This window comes from Miniopterus schreibersii, assembly GCF_964146895.1.
Source record: "Miniopterus schreibersii genome assembly, chromosome: 3".
NCBI lineage: Eukaryota > Metazoa > Chordata > Mammalia > Chiroptera > Miniopteridae > Miniopterus > Miniopterus schreibersii.
Window position 1 is genome coordinate 17,791,361 of NC_138103.1, and position 14,694 is coordinate 17,806,054.

At 47.0% G+C, this 14,694-nt stretch overlaps 1 protein-coding gene across 9 annotated transcripts in view; it reads left to right on the forward strand.

The window, feature by feature from the left end:
- The window catches only part of CLEC16A (C-type lectin domain containing 16A), a 199,126-nt gene that overhangs the window by 95,429 nt on the left and 89,003 nt on the right, over positions 1-14,694 (forward strand). For all 9 annotated transcript variants that reach the window (XM_081131421.1, XM_081131426.1, XM_081131420.1 and 6 more), the window contains one exon: positions 273-393. In XM_081131421.1, coding sequence (XP_080987547.1) covers positions 273-393 — 121 coding nt within the window. The remainder of the gene's footprint in view (positions 1-272; positions 394-14,694) is intronic.

Here is a 14,694-nt window from a genome sequence, read left to right on the forward strand (position 1 = left end):
TGGCAAATGACAGGTGCTCAGTTGAGGTAATGTGGCCCAAGCCTGTCACTGTGGATAACTGAAAAGAGGCTGTGCCCTTGGGGTTTTTTGTTGTTGTTTTAGTTTTGTTTTTGTCTTGCTCTGAAAGCACCAGAGCCATGATTCTGGGAGAGGGAGAGAGGTGGGCTTTGTTTGTTTTTAATCAAGTGTTACAGTGTGATTTCTCCATGTGGAGCATCTCACCAAAATGACTGCAGTCTCACCCTTCTCTGCTCTCTGTGCTGTTCCTTCAGGCCATCCGGGTGTTCTTTATGCTCCGTTCCCTATCCCTGCAACTACGAGGGGAGCCAGAGACCCAGTTGCCACTGACGCGGGAGGAAGATCTGATAAAAACCGATGATGTCCTAGATCTCAGTGAGTTGGCCCTCTGAGTCACAGCACGGGGGACAGTGGTGCTGACTCACACGTCATTGGGAGGGTTGGTGTGTGACCTGCATTTTGTACTGGGGTTGATCTGTGACCTTAAGCAAACAGACTGTGCATGTCCCATAAAACTTTCGAAGAAAGGGACCCAGATTCTTGGCACCTTGATTCTGGGCCTTCGGCTTTTGCTCTCTGGAGACCAGGGGAAGCTCTGCGGGTGGTTTGCTAAAAGATCTGTGCAGGGGCTTTAGGGATCCTCAAGCTCCAGGATCCCCGTCCTCCATACAGTCATAGCAGCATCAGTTTGATTGGTTTTGTCTATTAAGGGCTTTCTGTGATTCCAATGATTAAATGGTTCTGCTGCAAAAAGAAAGAAAGAAAGCTTTTACAAATGCAGGTTATGCCCTGGCCAGGTGGCTCAGTTGATTGGAGCATTATCCCGTACACCAAAAGGTTGTGGGTTCGTTTCCCAGTCAAGGCACATACCTATGTTGCTGGTTCGATCCCCATTCAGGGTGCGTACAGGAGGCAACCGATCGGTGTTTCTCTCTCACATCAATGTTCCTTACATCAGTGGACCACTGAGGGTTGACTTTTGGGCTAGAAACCCCTGCCCTGCTCTGTATTCCCTTGAGCAAATGACTAAAACCCTCACAGTGTCTATTTTCTTGCCTAGAAAATGGGGATGAACTTCCATATATTCGGGGTTATTTTTACACTTGAGTGAAATGTGATATGAAATGTAACTTGACCAAGCATAGTGCCTAGCATGTAACTATTCTCAGGAAGTTGTAGTCAGTATCACCCATGAATTAAATGAGGTGAAGCATATAAAGAGCAGAGTAAATGCTTATTAAGAGTTTACCTGGGTGTCTAGCTTCTTTTTCTGCCTTTTTCTTGTTTATATTCTTTTTTTCCTTCTTTTTCTTGGAAGAACAAAGAAGCTATGTCCCCTCTGTGCTCTATGCCCATCTCCTTTGGTCCTTTCACTCTTGAGAAATGGCCACGGCAGGTTCTATAAGGGTTTAAATTGATCGAATTTTCTAGAGAGAACTACAAACCAGTCTCTGATTTGATTCAAGGAAAGAGAGGGAAACAGCTTGCTTTAAAGAGGTCTACTGTATTCTATTTGAAAATGGAATTAAATTTTATGCTGGGAACTCACATTTTCTCCCTCTCCCACCAAGAGTGGTCTGCTGAAATAAAGGTTAAAAGTATTTCACTTATCAATTTTAATTGATTAGATTGCTAGTTGAGATCACTTAACTGAGCATTTTTGGGTAGTTGGCCATTAAGAAAGTAATGGCTGTCTGTCTTTATCCAGCCTGATTGCAAATTATGTCTTTGCTAAAGAGGATGCCATCCAGAAAATATTAGGAATTATGGATTCTACAAGTACTAGAATAAGATTTGCATGTGTTGTTCACCGTGTGTGTGTGTGTGTGTGTGTGTGTGTGTGTGTGTGTGTGTGATTAGAAGGAGCTTCTCACCTTCCACTGGGGAAATACTAACATGCTTTGCATTTCACATAATGTCCTCTGTGTATACAAAATAAAGGAAACATTGGAATGTAGGTGAAGGCATTTTTATTTGCTGAACGATTGGAAGCTGGGCATACTTCTTATGAACTCAGCGTTTTGTCTTCCTAACAAAAGAAAAGGAAGCTGACTCAGGGAGAAATGTTTGAGGTTGGTCAACTTTTATCTAAGGTGATATGGTCTGACACCTTAAAGGAATGCTAGCTCTGCACAGCAGGAAGAGGTGTATGTACCAAACTTGTCAAACTTTGATAAGAAACCACAGCATAAAAGTACTCAGAAGCCATCTCACGGGTCTGCTGACCAGCAGCAGCAGGCCCCTAGGCCACGTGTGGCAGGTGAGCTCTGGTGGGGTGACTTCTGACAAGGAGCATCAAAAATCCCATCAACCTTTCGTCACTCCTCCAGAGGGAAGCAAACTGCTTAAAGCCTTTTTGTTTTCACTGAAGAGGAGAGTGGTGGGAACAGAGGTGGCAAACGCAGCTGGGAAGGAAGGAAGGAAAAGGAAGGGGAGGGGACAGGACAGGAGGGGAGGGGAGGAAAAGAGGGAAGGAGAAAAGAAGAAAGAAAGGGAGGGGAGGGGAGGGGAAGAGAAGACAGACTAGACTAATTAAGGTTGTGAAATTTCTTCAGAGAGAACTGTATGAATCTCCACATACCCAGTCTTCAGCTTCAACAGTTATTACCCTTTTGCTAAGTCTCATTGTATCTGCCCCACCATTTCTCTTTTTAAAACATGCCCCCCACCCCCACCCCACGCGAGCAGTGTATTAAAGCGAATGGAAGACATCATTATTGCATTGATAATACTTCTAACAGATAGGGACTTTGGTTAATCTTCTTAATTGAATTGGTTGCCACCATTGCAAATCATGATCTTCTCTAGCCCCTCTGCTATTCTGGATGGACCTGGGGGGGCGGGGGGGCAGCCCCCAGACGTGGGGCCTGTGCTCTCCTTTGTTCTGCCGCCCTGGCCCCATTGACGTGATTTTGCGGTCTCTGGTATAGTTGGAAGTAATCAGCTTTGTGACCTTGCTCGAGGTCTTAATGCTTGTGAGGCCCAGTGGCCTTGCCTTTAAAATGGTTCTAAAAGGCTTTGCAAGGACTGTTGAAGATCAGATGAGAAAACGCATGTAAAGGACACAGCACTGTGCTAGGCGCATAGGAGGTGCTCAGTGAATAAGAGCTGGGTGTCATCCCTGTTGTATCTGCTGATTAACAAGATACAACTCATACTGTGGAGCACCAAGGGGTGGGGCTTTTCTGCTTTAACAACATTTTGAGGAACATATCCTGAAATATTCAAACCAGTGTATCACTTGTATGATGGCACTGTTTTGGTGGGTGAGAAAGGCAGTTGAGGCTGCTTGGGCTGAAATGAAGGGAGCTGGACCTTCTGTCCAGGCAGGGCACACCTGTACATTCACCAACAGGCCTACTGACCGACAATCCCTGTCAAGGACAAGCAGGCTTCAGTGAGAATCCAGGTTCTCTGCCTGGATTGGCATTGGAGCCTTTTGAAAGGAGTCTTTCCTGTTTCCAGATAACATGGGCAGTCACAGGAGGGGGAACTTCCCTCATTATCCGAACACCCTCAGGAGATACCAGGCATCCTCAGGAAACTTCTGGTTTCCTTTCCAGCCTTATCCACTTGGGCACTTGACCTTTACGTAGTTGTAGCCATGCCATGTGCTGCATTTATCTGATCTTGTATTCTGATTTTTAAAATCCATTTATGAAATCCATTCAGTGAAATCCATTCATTCATTCAATTACTTATTGAGTACCTGCTGTATTCCAGGCACAGTGCTGGGAGCTGGGATGTGATAGTGAGCTAAAGCCAGACTTGGTCTCTGCCCTTATGATGCTTCTAGTTGATGGGGGGGGGGGGGGGGATAGAGGAGGTAAGGATGTAAGTTAACAGTCATTGAGGTAGTCTGTGGAGGTAATGAACAGGGTCTTGTGCTAGTGAATAGCCAGGAGAAAAGACCTGGTAGGCTGATTAGGGAGGGCCTCTTCAGAGAGGTGCTATGCAAGGAGGGACCAGAAGATTCTATGAGAAAATGTAGAAACGAGGCCTACCAGTTAGAGGGGATGACAGAGGTGGGGCTGGAGGATGAGAGAGAGCTTGGTGTGTCCCAGGATCTTAAAGGACGCTGGTATGGCTGGCAGTCAAGAAGCAGTGGGGAGAGGGCCAGAGATGAACCAGATCTCAATTCCAGCGTAGTGGGAGGCCATCAGAAGGTTCCTGCAGGGACATCTGTCCTGAAAGTGTACTTCTAGAACTGTAACTACCAGGTCAGGCGGTCCCAGCAGGGACCTGTGAGCCATGCTGAGGGACTACAGAGGCCACGGAGCATAGTGGTTGTAAGCGTGGGCTTGGGAACCAGACTGTGTCTGGAATGAAATCCCAGCTTTGCCCCTTGCCACTTGCCAGTGTGTTGCCTTCGACCAGTAACTTAATCTCTTGATGCTTCAGTTTCCTACTCTGTAAAATGTGAGTTGGGAGGAGTAAATGAGTTATTATTTGTAAAGTGCCTAGATCAGTGCCTGGCACAATTGAAGGGAGATCATTTAGGCAATTGTGGCAGCTTCCCATGGGCTGATGACAGTGGGAAAAGGGGAATGGGGACACAGTCTGGGGGCAGCATTTTGTGACTATCCACCATGGGAGATTTCACTTGACTCTGGGCTCTGATCTTGGAACCAATCCAGGCAGCAAGGCCTGGGGGCCTGTGATTCTCTGATCCAAGGGCCAGCCTTGGGGAGGGAGATGTATCCAAATGGAAGATGGCGAGGTTAGTTGGTGGCCAGGTGCCGGATGTCCAGGGAGTGGGTAGAAAACCTCTTCTTGTTCCCCTCAGAAGCTGTTTTCCATGTTATCTCATAGATTTCAGAATTACTGTGTTTAATAACTTACGTAATATTCCACTCATGTAATCCTGTGAAATGGCCTCATGTAACCATTCCACAGTTGTTGGCACTTCCATTTCTGCTCTGCTGTAACCAAGATGACTGCTCTTCAGACGCTTTGCAGCAGCTTTTAGGATCCTAGGTCCAGCGGTCTGTGAGAAAGCCCAGCCCTCCAGACAGATGTGCACAGATACGCAGGTCTCTGTGCTCTGAATCTGACTCCTCACAGGCTGAACACATTTGCCAGGGCCTGGGGGCCTAGAGGATATCTGTCATAGTGTAGAACAGTGGTTCCCAGACCTTGGGACTTCATGGCCCAGTGAAATGGCCAAACAAAAATAAAACTCAACAGAGCCTCTGGGATTACCAATTTTTTATTTCACCAAGTAGTCATATTTAGAAAAAAGTGTTTATGAACTATCATTTCATAAAAGAAAGGACCCTGTTAATACCAGATAAATAGGAAGGACATCATTTCAGAACGAGGGACAGTCCAAGAAACAGTAGTGGAACTGTTGTCTCATACTGTGCTTCAATGGGTGTCTTTAAAAAAATCTCAAGTGTAGACCAATGACAAGAGTGAAAGCCAGTGTCTGTCTTTTCTAGTTCAGTTTCTTCTGGGGGAGGCGAGCACTGATCACAGCATCAGGCCGACCAAAGTCAGATGCCACTGTGCTAAGTTCTGTGGGAGCAGGGAATGGGGTTTGACCTGCCCAGAGGTCAGAGAACTTCTGAGGAAGAGAGACCCATCTGAGGGCTGGGTGTGGATGTGGGTTCCAGGAAGGAACTTTGCAGAAGCAGAGGCCCTGGGGCAGATGGCAAGTTGAGGAAGATGAGAAATAGTAGTGTGGCCAGAGCGCAGGCAGGAGAGAAGTATAGCAGCGGTGAGATAAGGTGGAAGAGATTGCCCAGTGTACAGGCCTTGTAGGTGTATCAAAGATTCAGGTTTCCTCCTAAATACAGTGAGAGAAGTTTTTAATAGGGCAACATGATCAAATTTGTGCCTCAGAGAGCCCCTCTGGCCTCAGTGTGAAGAGTAGATTTATGGAGTTGGGGGAGGGGATGGTTACAGCAGGGAGCTCCCTTGGGAAACTCATGGTGCAGAAGTGTCCAAAAGGTGGTGCCCATGTGTTTCTCACACATCCTGGCTAGCCGCAGTGCATTGTTCTTGAGTGCTGCTGTGTTCTGCTCCATGGCCTGGGTGCAGGGACTCTTATTGCAAGGAGGCCCATCCTGTTTGATCTAGCTTGTTCCCTGGAACCCAATCCATCCTGCCTTTGAAGCTAATTATTAACAATAACACTGTTTCAGTTGTTGTTCTCCCTTGGCAAGGCAGGCTGCTGTGAACCTTCCATCTGCTCTCCTTCTGACTGTTTCTAGCCCAGGACCTGCCTCTTTAAGAAGGGGCTGAGGATATGGTGAAACCTTGGGTCCCAGAAAAATACAGACTTAAGAGAGGACAGATCTGACATCTGGATCCCAGGTCTGCCTCTTCCTCTCTGTGTGACCTTGGACAAGTTGATTCGCCTTTCTGAGCCTCAGTTCTCTCATTGGCAAAGTGAGAGCAGCAGTGCCCACCTTTGCAGAATTATCGTAAGGCAGAGTAAGGTGTATGTAGAGGTTGCGAACTACTGGCTCTCAGGCAAATAGGCCAGCAGATGTAGGCTGATAGAATTTTATATTAGTTGTCAATATTTTAAAATCAGGGTATTTTATTGTATAAACCCAGGTAACTATCACTTTGAAAACTGACAGTCTGTCCCCATGGAGCCTCCATCCCCACAGGCAGCAGTTGGCTGCCTCTCTTGTGGGCATGCACCCTTCTCCCCAGCTCATTCTTTCTCCAGCCATGAGTTTCCACTTAACCCCAGACCTGAGGACCCAGCTGCCTGCGCAACACCTCACACTTACCATGAACACAGTGGAACTTGATCTTTCCCACAAACCTGCCTCCCACAGCTTTCCATCTCCCAGTTGGTGGAACTCCATCCTTGTGGCAAAAAATTGGGGCTCATACTTGACTCCATTCTTTCTCTCAAACTGGACTTCCAGTTGGTCAGCATTCCTATTTGGCTCTTCCCTCCAAATATATCCAGGTTCTGACCATCTCTTCCAACCCCACCCCTGAACACCTCGTTTTGCTACCATCGTCTTTTACCTGGATTGTTAGATTAGCATCTTAGCCAGTCACTTGCTTCTGCCTTGTCCCCTATAGTTAATTCTCGACACAGCACCCACTGTTATCCTCTCAAAATATGTCAGATCATGTCCTTCATGTACTCAGAGTGGCCTCCAGTCCTTTCCCACTAAAAGCAGAGACCTTTACGGCAACTTACAAGGCTGAGCATCATCTGGCACCACCTGGCTTTCTCTGCTTCCTTGCTGTTCTTCAGACACATCAGGCGTGTTCCCACCTCAGGGCCTTTGCCTTGCCTGTGCCCACTTGCATACTCCTCCTCCTGCAGAACCAGCGCAGCTGTGGACTCTTGCTGGGCTCAAAGAAGCCCCCGTGTGGTAACCGTACTCCAGATTCTCCACCCATGTTTGAATTCTGTACCAAGTCTGGACCAAGTACTTTTTCTTTATTATTCTTATGTTTGTTGATGAATATAAATGTGAATGTCATGAATGACCCTGCAGTAACCCCCATTTCCCCAGTCCTATCACTCTTCGTGCTTTGTCCCAGCGCCCTTGCAGGCCAGTGCTTTCAGGCCAAGTGGAATTCCCTGGCTGCATTCATCTGGCTGCCTAGATTCGTTTCCAGCAAAAGTGTTATAAAGCTCCCCAGGCAAGTTATGTGGTTTGAGCATAAGTCCCTGAAAATGTGAGCTCATTGATTTTCTTCTCTTGTGGTCCTGTCAGTTCTATACAGTTCTCTATGTTGTCTTATTTTGCTGATGTTCCAGTCATTGTCGTGTGCCTCATCCTGGCGAAAATGAGAAAATAGCATATAAATAATGAAGACTGTGAAAGTCAGATCCGGAATGTGGGACATTCTGGAAAACAACTGATGGGAACTTTTTATAAATCTAAATGTCATGGAAGACCAAAAATATTGGGGGGGAGAGGGTCAGGGTACTGTCCTAGATGATTGAAATGAAAAGAAACATGATAGCTGTCAGCTTGGATTGGATATTGGATTGGGGATTGTGGCTTTAAAGGACATTTTTTTGTAAAATTGGAAAAATTTTGCATATAGTTGTGATTAGATAATAAAATTAAGGTTGGTATTAAACTCCATGGGTGTGATAATGATGTGGTACTGTGAGAGATGTCATTATTCTTAGGAAGTGCGGGATGTAGTGTTTAGGGGTAAAGTATCATGCGGCCTACAGCTTTGAAATGATTCACAAAATAAAAATGTGTGTGTGGGTATAGTGAGAGAGGAAGCAGATGCAGCTGAATAGTAACAGTGAACCCAGGTGAAGGGCATATGTGTGTTAATTGTACTATTATTTAAACTTTTCTAGAAGTTTGAAAAGTTTTCAAAATAAAAGCCAAAGGAAGTAGCAAGGGGGAAATCAACATTTGAAAGTCAATGTTTTTCAAAATCCAACGTTTAATTAATGAGGAATGTTATGTTCAAGAACCAGGGCCCTGGAGTCATTAAAACCTGGGTTTGAATCCCAGCTGTGTGACCTTGAACAAACTAGTTAACCTCTCTGAGCCTTTCTTCCTCATCTGTAAAGTGGGGATGATTGTGCCTGCTTCAGGATTATTCTGTAGGTTAAAAGAGAGAATCCATCAAAAATGCTCAGCAGAATGGGGGGACATCTGTAATAGTGTAACAACAGCAAAAAAGAAAGTTGCAAAAAAAAAATTAAAAAAGCTCAGCCGCGTCCTCCATGTGTGGAAGCTTTCCTAGTAAAAACAGTCATCATCATTCCTATTGACTACACATCGGGCAAGGAACTCTTTTTTTACTAGAAGGTTCTCTGTAGGAGTTCTGACAGAGCAAGCCTTCTGTTCTGTCCATGGGATGCATTGAGAAGTGGAGGAGGACACACAGGCTTATTAATTAGATAGTAAGTTTCTTGGAAAGATGACTTTTAGGAAAGTGGGTGCTGGCTGACTAGAGAACTGAAACCTACAGGGAAGGCTTGATTCAGACCCAGATGGCTCCTTGGGGGCAATTTAGTTCAAGTGTTCAGGCATGGAGCCGCTGAGAAGTGGTTTGTGTAGTGCTGACGCTGAAGTGAACCAATGTTGTGAAACCTGAGAGGCAAGTGTGGACACTGCATTTGAAGTCCACTCTCCAGGCTAGTGTGGTTTTGTGGCTCTTTGGCCTGCACTTTCCCGCTGTGTTTTGTCTAAAAGTAGTGCAGTCCACACTGGGTCTCCTCACATGTAGACGTGTGACAGAGCACCCCGGTGGGCAACCTCACTTGCTCGTCACCTGACCTGCCAACTTGGAACCACTCCTGACGCCCCTTTGCTCCACGGCCAGGAAATCACCAGCCATCCCATCTCTGCAGCTCTGCCCACTCCCCACCCCAGGCTCTCCGTGCCCAGTGTCTCCCATGTGGGATCCCCGCCCATGATATTGCCCCATTGGTCCATCCACCCTGCTGCCTGTGTCAAAGACACAGCTAGCCCACCATCACTTCCCTGCTGTCAGCTTTCAGAGCTGCTCAGCACAGTTGCCAGACCTAGCCTTGTCCCTCCACTCCTACCTTTCGTCTTACTGTACCTGAGCCCACCTGGCTGTGCTGCTGTCTACAGGCTCTTGGACACAGCCTGCCTATTGCATCCCACTTGTTGCTCTTTGCCCCAGGCTGTCCCCTTGGCCTGGCTTGCCGTCCCAGACTTCATTCCCAATCTCCTTCCTCCTCACCAAAGAATTAGGTAGCCCTCCACCTCCTCTACTCTCCCCAAGCACACCTTACACATGCACTGAACACTTTGTTTTCCATCCCTAATGCCAGGCACAGGGCCTGGCACATAGTAGGCACTGGAAGAGGGCTTGTTGAATTGAACTGATTATAGCTTTAGCAGTCACTTTATTCATAAACACTTAAGTCCCTTTCGTTAATACAAAAATGATATTTTTAAATGTTGTTGAATAATTTGGGGCAGTTGGATTTGCATTACAAGAATGGTGTTTGTTCAACATTCCCATACATTCGAGTAAACAAGTTCCCACTGCAGACTTCCTGCACTAATGAAATATACCAAGACTCTTAAACCCACCTTGGTGCTTTCTAAAAATATAGATTGTCTCATTTCAGCAGTTGCACTAGCCCAAATCATTTTACCTAAGGGCTAAAGTGCTGCTTTCCCCCCCCCGCCTCTCTTTGAAACTAGGACCTGAACTAGGCTGATGAGAAAAAAATGACGTTTGAATTAAACCACCAGTTCTCTAAGGGAACGGAAAACATGGAATTAACAGCGTCTCCCCCTCTCTGTGATTAGGCTCCTGCTCCATGTGCTTGATGAATAATGTTGCTGGCCCCTTTTCAGAAATGAAGTCGAATATGGAGAAATGAAATTTGTATCTTATAAAGTGACTGGAAATGTGATTATAATACAGCTGTCAGTTTTGTTCAAGTGGAAAATTTTTAAGTAAATCCAATTGCAGCATTATTTGGTTCTTTTAAAGCAGGGTAATGTAGCTGTTTCCTGCGTATTGATTATTTGATTGGTACCTGTCTGTTGAACCAATTTTTTTTCTCAGTAGCTCTCATTGATGTGGTTTAATGTATATTCCTGTAATCTTTCCCTGTTTTATAAACTTACAATCATAATTGAGCTGCATTAGAGAGACATGTTCTGCTGAAATCACAAGGTCACCTAATGGCTGTGCCCTCTTGTTGGTTATGTATTGAAGCAGTCCTAGGACAGTTCTTCTGAAAAAGACAGAAGTCATTATTTTTTTCCTCTACAAAGCAGAATTTCTAGATTCTATTCTAAGCACTGGGAAATGAGGCATTTGAGTAGTAGATTGGGTTTTGAGCTTTTTCTGTCTCGGCTTATTAGAATGATAAATTCTGATGAAGGTACTCCACAATTTGAGTGTTTTTTCCAAATCCCGGTCCTTCCCACGCATTTGAAAATGGGACCACAGTTTTGATTTCTCCCATAAGAGGGACCTGCTGGCTTAGATTTGCTCAAGGAGCAACATCTTCTGGAGCACATCACAGCCCTTGGGAAGTGGGTGGATTCTGGATTCGGCTTCATCTCAGTACAACCAGAGAAGCAGACGGGGCTCCAGTGAGCAGTGTGTTCCTGCCCTGGCACTCTTAGGCTTTATAACCTTGACATGTCCTCCTAACCTCACACATCTCTGTCTCTACCTCGTGGGGCTGTCGGGAGGTAGAGATGCTGCCTGGTGTGCTGAGCACAGTGCCTGGCATGACTTAGAGAGCCCAAGCCAGCAAAGGCCAACAGAGAAGCACCTCAAACTCGACAGTTCTCCCTATCCAGTAATCGGAAATTCCATCTTTCAAGCCAGAAGCCTTGGTGTGTACTATCTTCTGTCTCTCTCATTTCTACAGCAAAGCTGAATGCAAATGCTGCCAGTTCAGGCATTAGATAGATCCAGAATCCACCCCTGCTCCCCACCTTCAGCACCTCCACCCTGGTTCTGACTTTGGAAACCACTCTCTGGCTGGGGTACCAGCTTCCTCCACTGCCATCTCTCCACCAACAGCCCATTGCAATCCTCCTAAGACCCTAGTTGTCCATCTCAGGGTCAGCCCCAAGTCTCCTGCCTGTGATCTGCAGGAACAGCATAATGAGTACCCCATCTCACCTCTTACACCCCCCCACCCCCCGCCAATGCTGCTCCAGCCATAAGGAACATGGGAGATTCCCTCCTGGACTGCTGGCTTCAGAGTGGCTCCCGAGCTCCCACTGCCTTGTGGTGCTACTGAAGCCAGCCTCCTTAATCACACCTGGCTATAGGAGGGAGGGCAGTGAACTGCCACAGGAAACAAGAATTCATGGGGGGAATGGGGTGGAGGGTTAATGTTGAGTTTTAAGACATCCCTCACTCCAACCCACTTGATGAGGCTGTCTGGGGCTCTGCCTACACAGGACTCCTCACCCCAAAGCAGACAGTTTCCCGCCCACACCTACCCCCCTACTCAGCTACCAGGCACAACACAGGACTGCTGTGGCCTCAGGAGGGGAGGATTGGCTTCGGGCCCTGATATCTCATCAACCACAGAACACCCCAAACAAATCTCTGGGGAGACTGAAGCAGCATCAGACACCGTGACCTTTACCAAAGGTCCACAACAGGAACAGGCCATCTGACTTGCACTGTCCTCTCCCCCAGGCCAGGATGTTAGTGTCACTTTGTCCAGCACCTGTCCTGCTAACAAGCTCACTCTGCTTTCAGCCTGTCCTCACCAGCAGCCCACCCCAGTCCCCATTAGGAAAAACAGGAATTGAAAAAGGGACCAGCACCTTCCTCCCTCCCTCTCAGCAGGGAGATACATTTCATTCAGGTTAGTGTTCCACCTAAAATCCCAAGTAAGGGTCAAAGTGGAGGCCTAGGAAGCACCTGGAATAACCATTGGATCTCTGAGTTAAGAGAATGTCCTGATTTAAGAATTCAGGACTCCTGTGACAAGGATACTGTATTCCCAGTGACCAGCACACTGTGGGGCGCAGTAGGCGGTCTGGACAGATATTTCAAATGAATGTCAAATGTTGTTTGCTCTGCTGAGCTTTTAAGAAATGTACAGAATACTGATCTTGGGACATTTAAAAGCTTAAATTGTCATTTCACTTTGACCTGCCTGAAAATAGAAGTGAAAATTGGTTTGCCATGCTGCCCTTGTGTGTGGCCACACATCAGAGGAACTGCTCTCAGGGCGTATAACTTGCTCCTAACTCCATAGGACAAGACAGGTCCCAGGCAGTAGGTGGGTGGTGGGAAGGCTGGTGGTCTGGCTGTTTCTGGCCTGGGACTCTCTGTGTCAGAAGAGGGAGACAGTGGAGATCCTCAACCCAAGCTGTGCTTTAAAATCACTTTAGCATCACCTAGAAACTGTCCATGCCCAGGCTCCCCCCCACACACACACACTCAGAAGGTTCTGATCCACTTGTTCCAGGGGTGGGGCCCTGGCATCTCTATTTTTAAATGCTCCATTGTACAACCAGTGTTGAGAATCACTGGGTTAGACAGAATGGGGAATGTTCTGGACCTGAACACTTAGTTTCTACCTTGCTGCCCTCCATGAATTCCAGTTCCTTCTCAGAGCTCTCCTTGCCCACCTCTTAGTCAACCAGATGTTCTCAGGGAGGCTGGTTTTGCTAGCATGATATGGTGGTCACATCTCTCTCTAGGTTCTGATGTCAGCTTCCAAGGTAGAAACCTTGTGCATCCAAGTCACTCTTGCAAATCCCTTGGAAAGGTGACATGTAGGAGAATGACATCTCTCAAGGCATCTGACGCAGCGACTCTTCACTACAGGGCTGAAAAAGACCTATCTGTCCTTGAGCATCAGCAGAGAGGAGGCTGTGTTTTCTGAGAGGAGGTATCTTTACCTGGGAGAATCCCACTAGGCACTAGGAGGGGCTCTCAGGAGAGAGGCAGGAGGGGTCCACAGGGAGTCACAGAGTTCCACCTCCCCCTCAGGCTCACTCCAGGCTCATTTCAGGCTCACTCCTTCAGTGGGGTGGCAGCCAAAGAGGCCAGTAGTATTTAAGCTATGTTCTTCTCCCATCTCTCTTCCTAAATGTGTACAGTTGAGTTTAAGTTAACTGTGCATACAGCATGCCTTCCCTTAGTTGAAGACAAATCACTTTATCTGTCAAGCCTGAGGGTACCTAGTCGGAGAGAAGAAAGACCTGGGTGAGGGTCTGGGCCTCCTGATCCGCCCCCACCCCCCAAACCCAGCACTGCAGTCCCCCACACCCGCCCCCAGCTACACATGGGCTCAGGCAGGCACTGTGCTTGGCCCTGTTTATAATTGACGTGGGCTGGGTGAGAGGGACCCTTGCAGAGCTGTCTCTGCAGCACTGAAACCCCAACCTGTCCCTGACTCTCTGGTTGTCTTGAACCAGCACCAGTCTTGAAAACAGCCTGGTCTGCTTCAGGCAGAGTTGTAAAAATGCCTCAGAGCAGACAGGCAGACCAGGAGGCTTAGAACTCATTTGCCTATAATTAAGAGCTAAAAGTTATCATCCCATCTTCCCCTCTTTCCTCCCTTGGTCTGGTGTGGTCACCATTTTTATACCAGGTTCAACATGCAGTAGACCTTTCATCCTGCCAAATCCTTATGCAAAAAGTCCCATGCAGTTTCCTGGTTTTCAGCTTGGCACATCCAAATTATCTTTTGCATTCATCTGTTTTCACTACCCATACCCAGGCCTTTGAGTTGTATAATACGCTTTGCATTTTTCTAAGTGCAATTGGGGTTTTCCAGTGCTGTGCAAAGCCAGGAAATATGCATGTCATTTAAATGACTCCAGTTAACCTTTAGCCTTTAACTGGTTGCTCATAAAACTTGCCTCTCTCCCAGTGATGGGTTGGTTGCATTCTACACAGCAGCAAAATTGATGAAGATCTACAGTTTTTTTTTATTCCATGCTTGGCCTCCTTTCCTCTGCTGCCTCCACCCCCATGAGCCCAGAACCAGATTCTAGTAGAGGAACCTGGAGGTGGAAATGCGAGTCCCAGGTAGTGTCTAGTGAAGGCTCTAGGCTGGATTTATGTGGCCTTATCGCCACTGCCACGGCCCTGGCTTCAGCTGCTTCCCTTCGGTTCCTGTCCTCCACTGGAGCACAGCCATGAGAGTAGAACCATCTTTTGATCCACAGTCTCGGGCCAGGCAGTGTTGTAAGCATTTTACTCAGGTTAACTCATTTAACCCTCACAACCTGACCACAG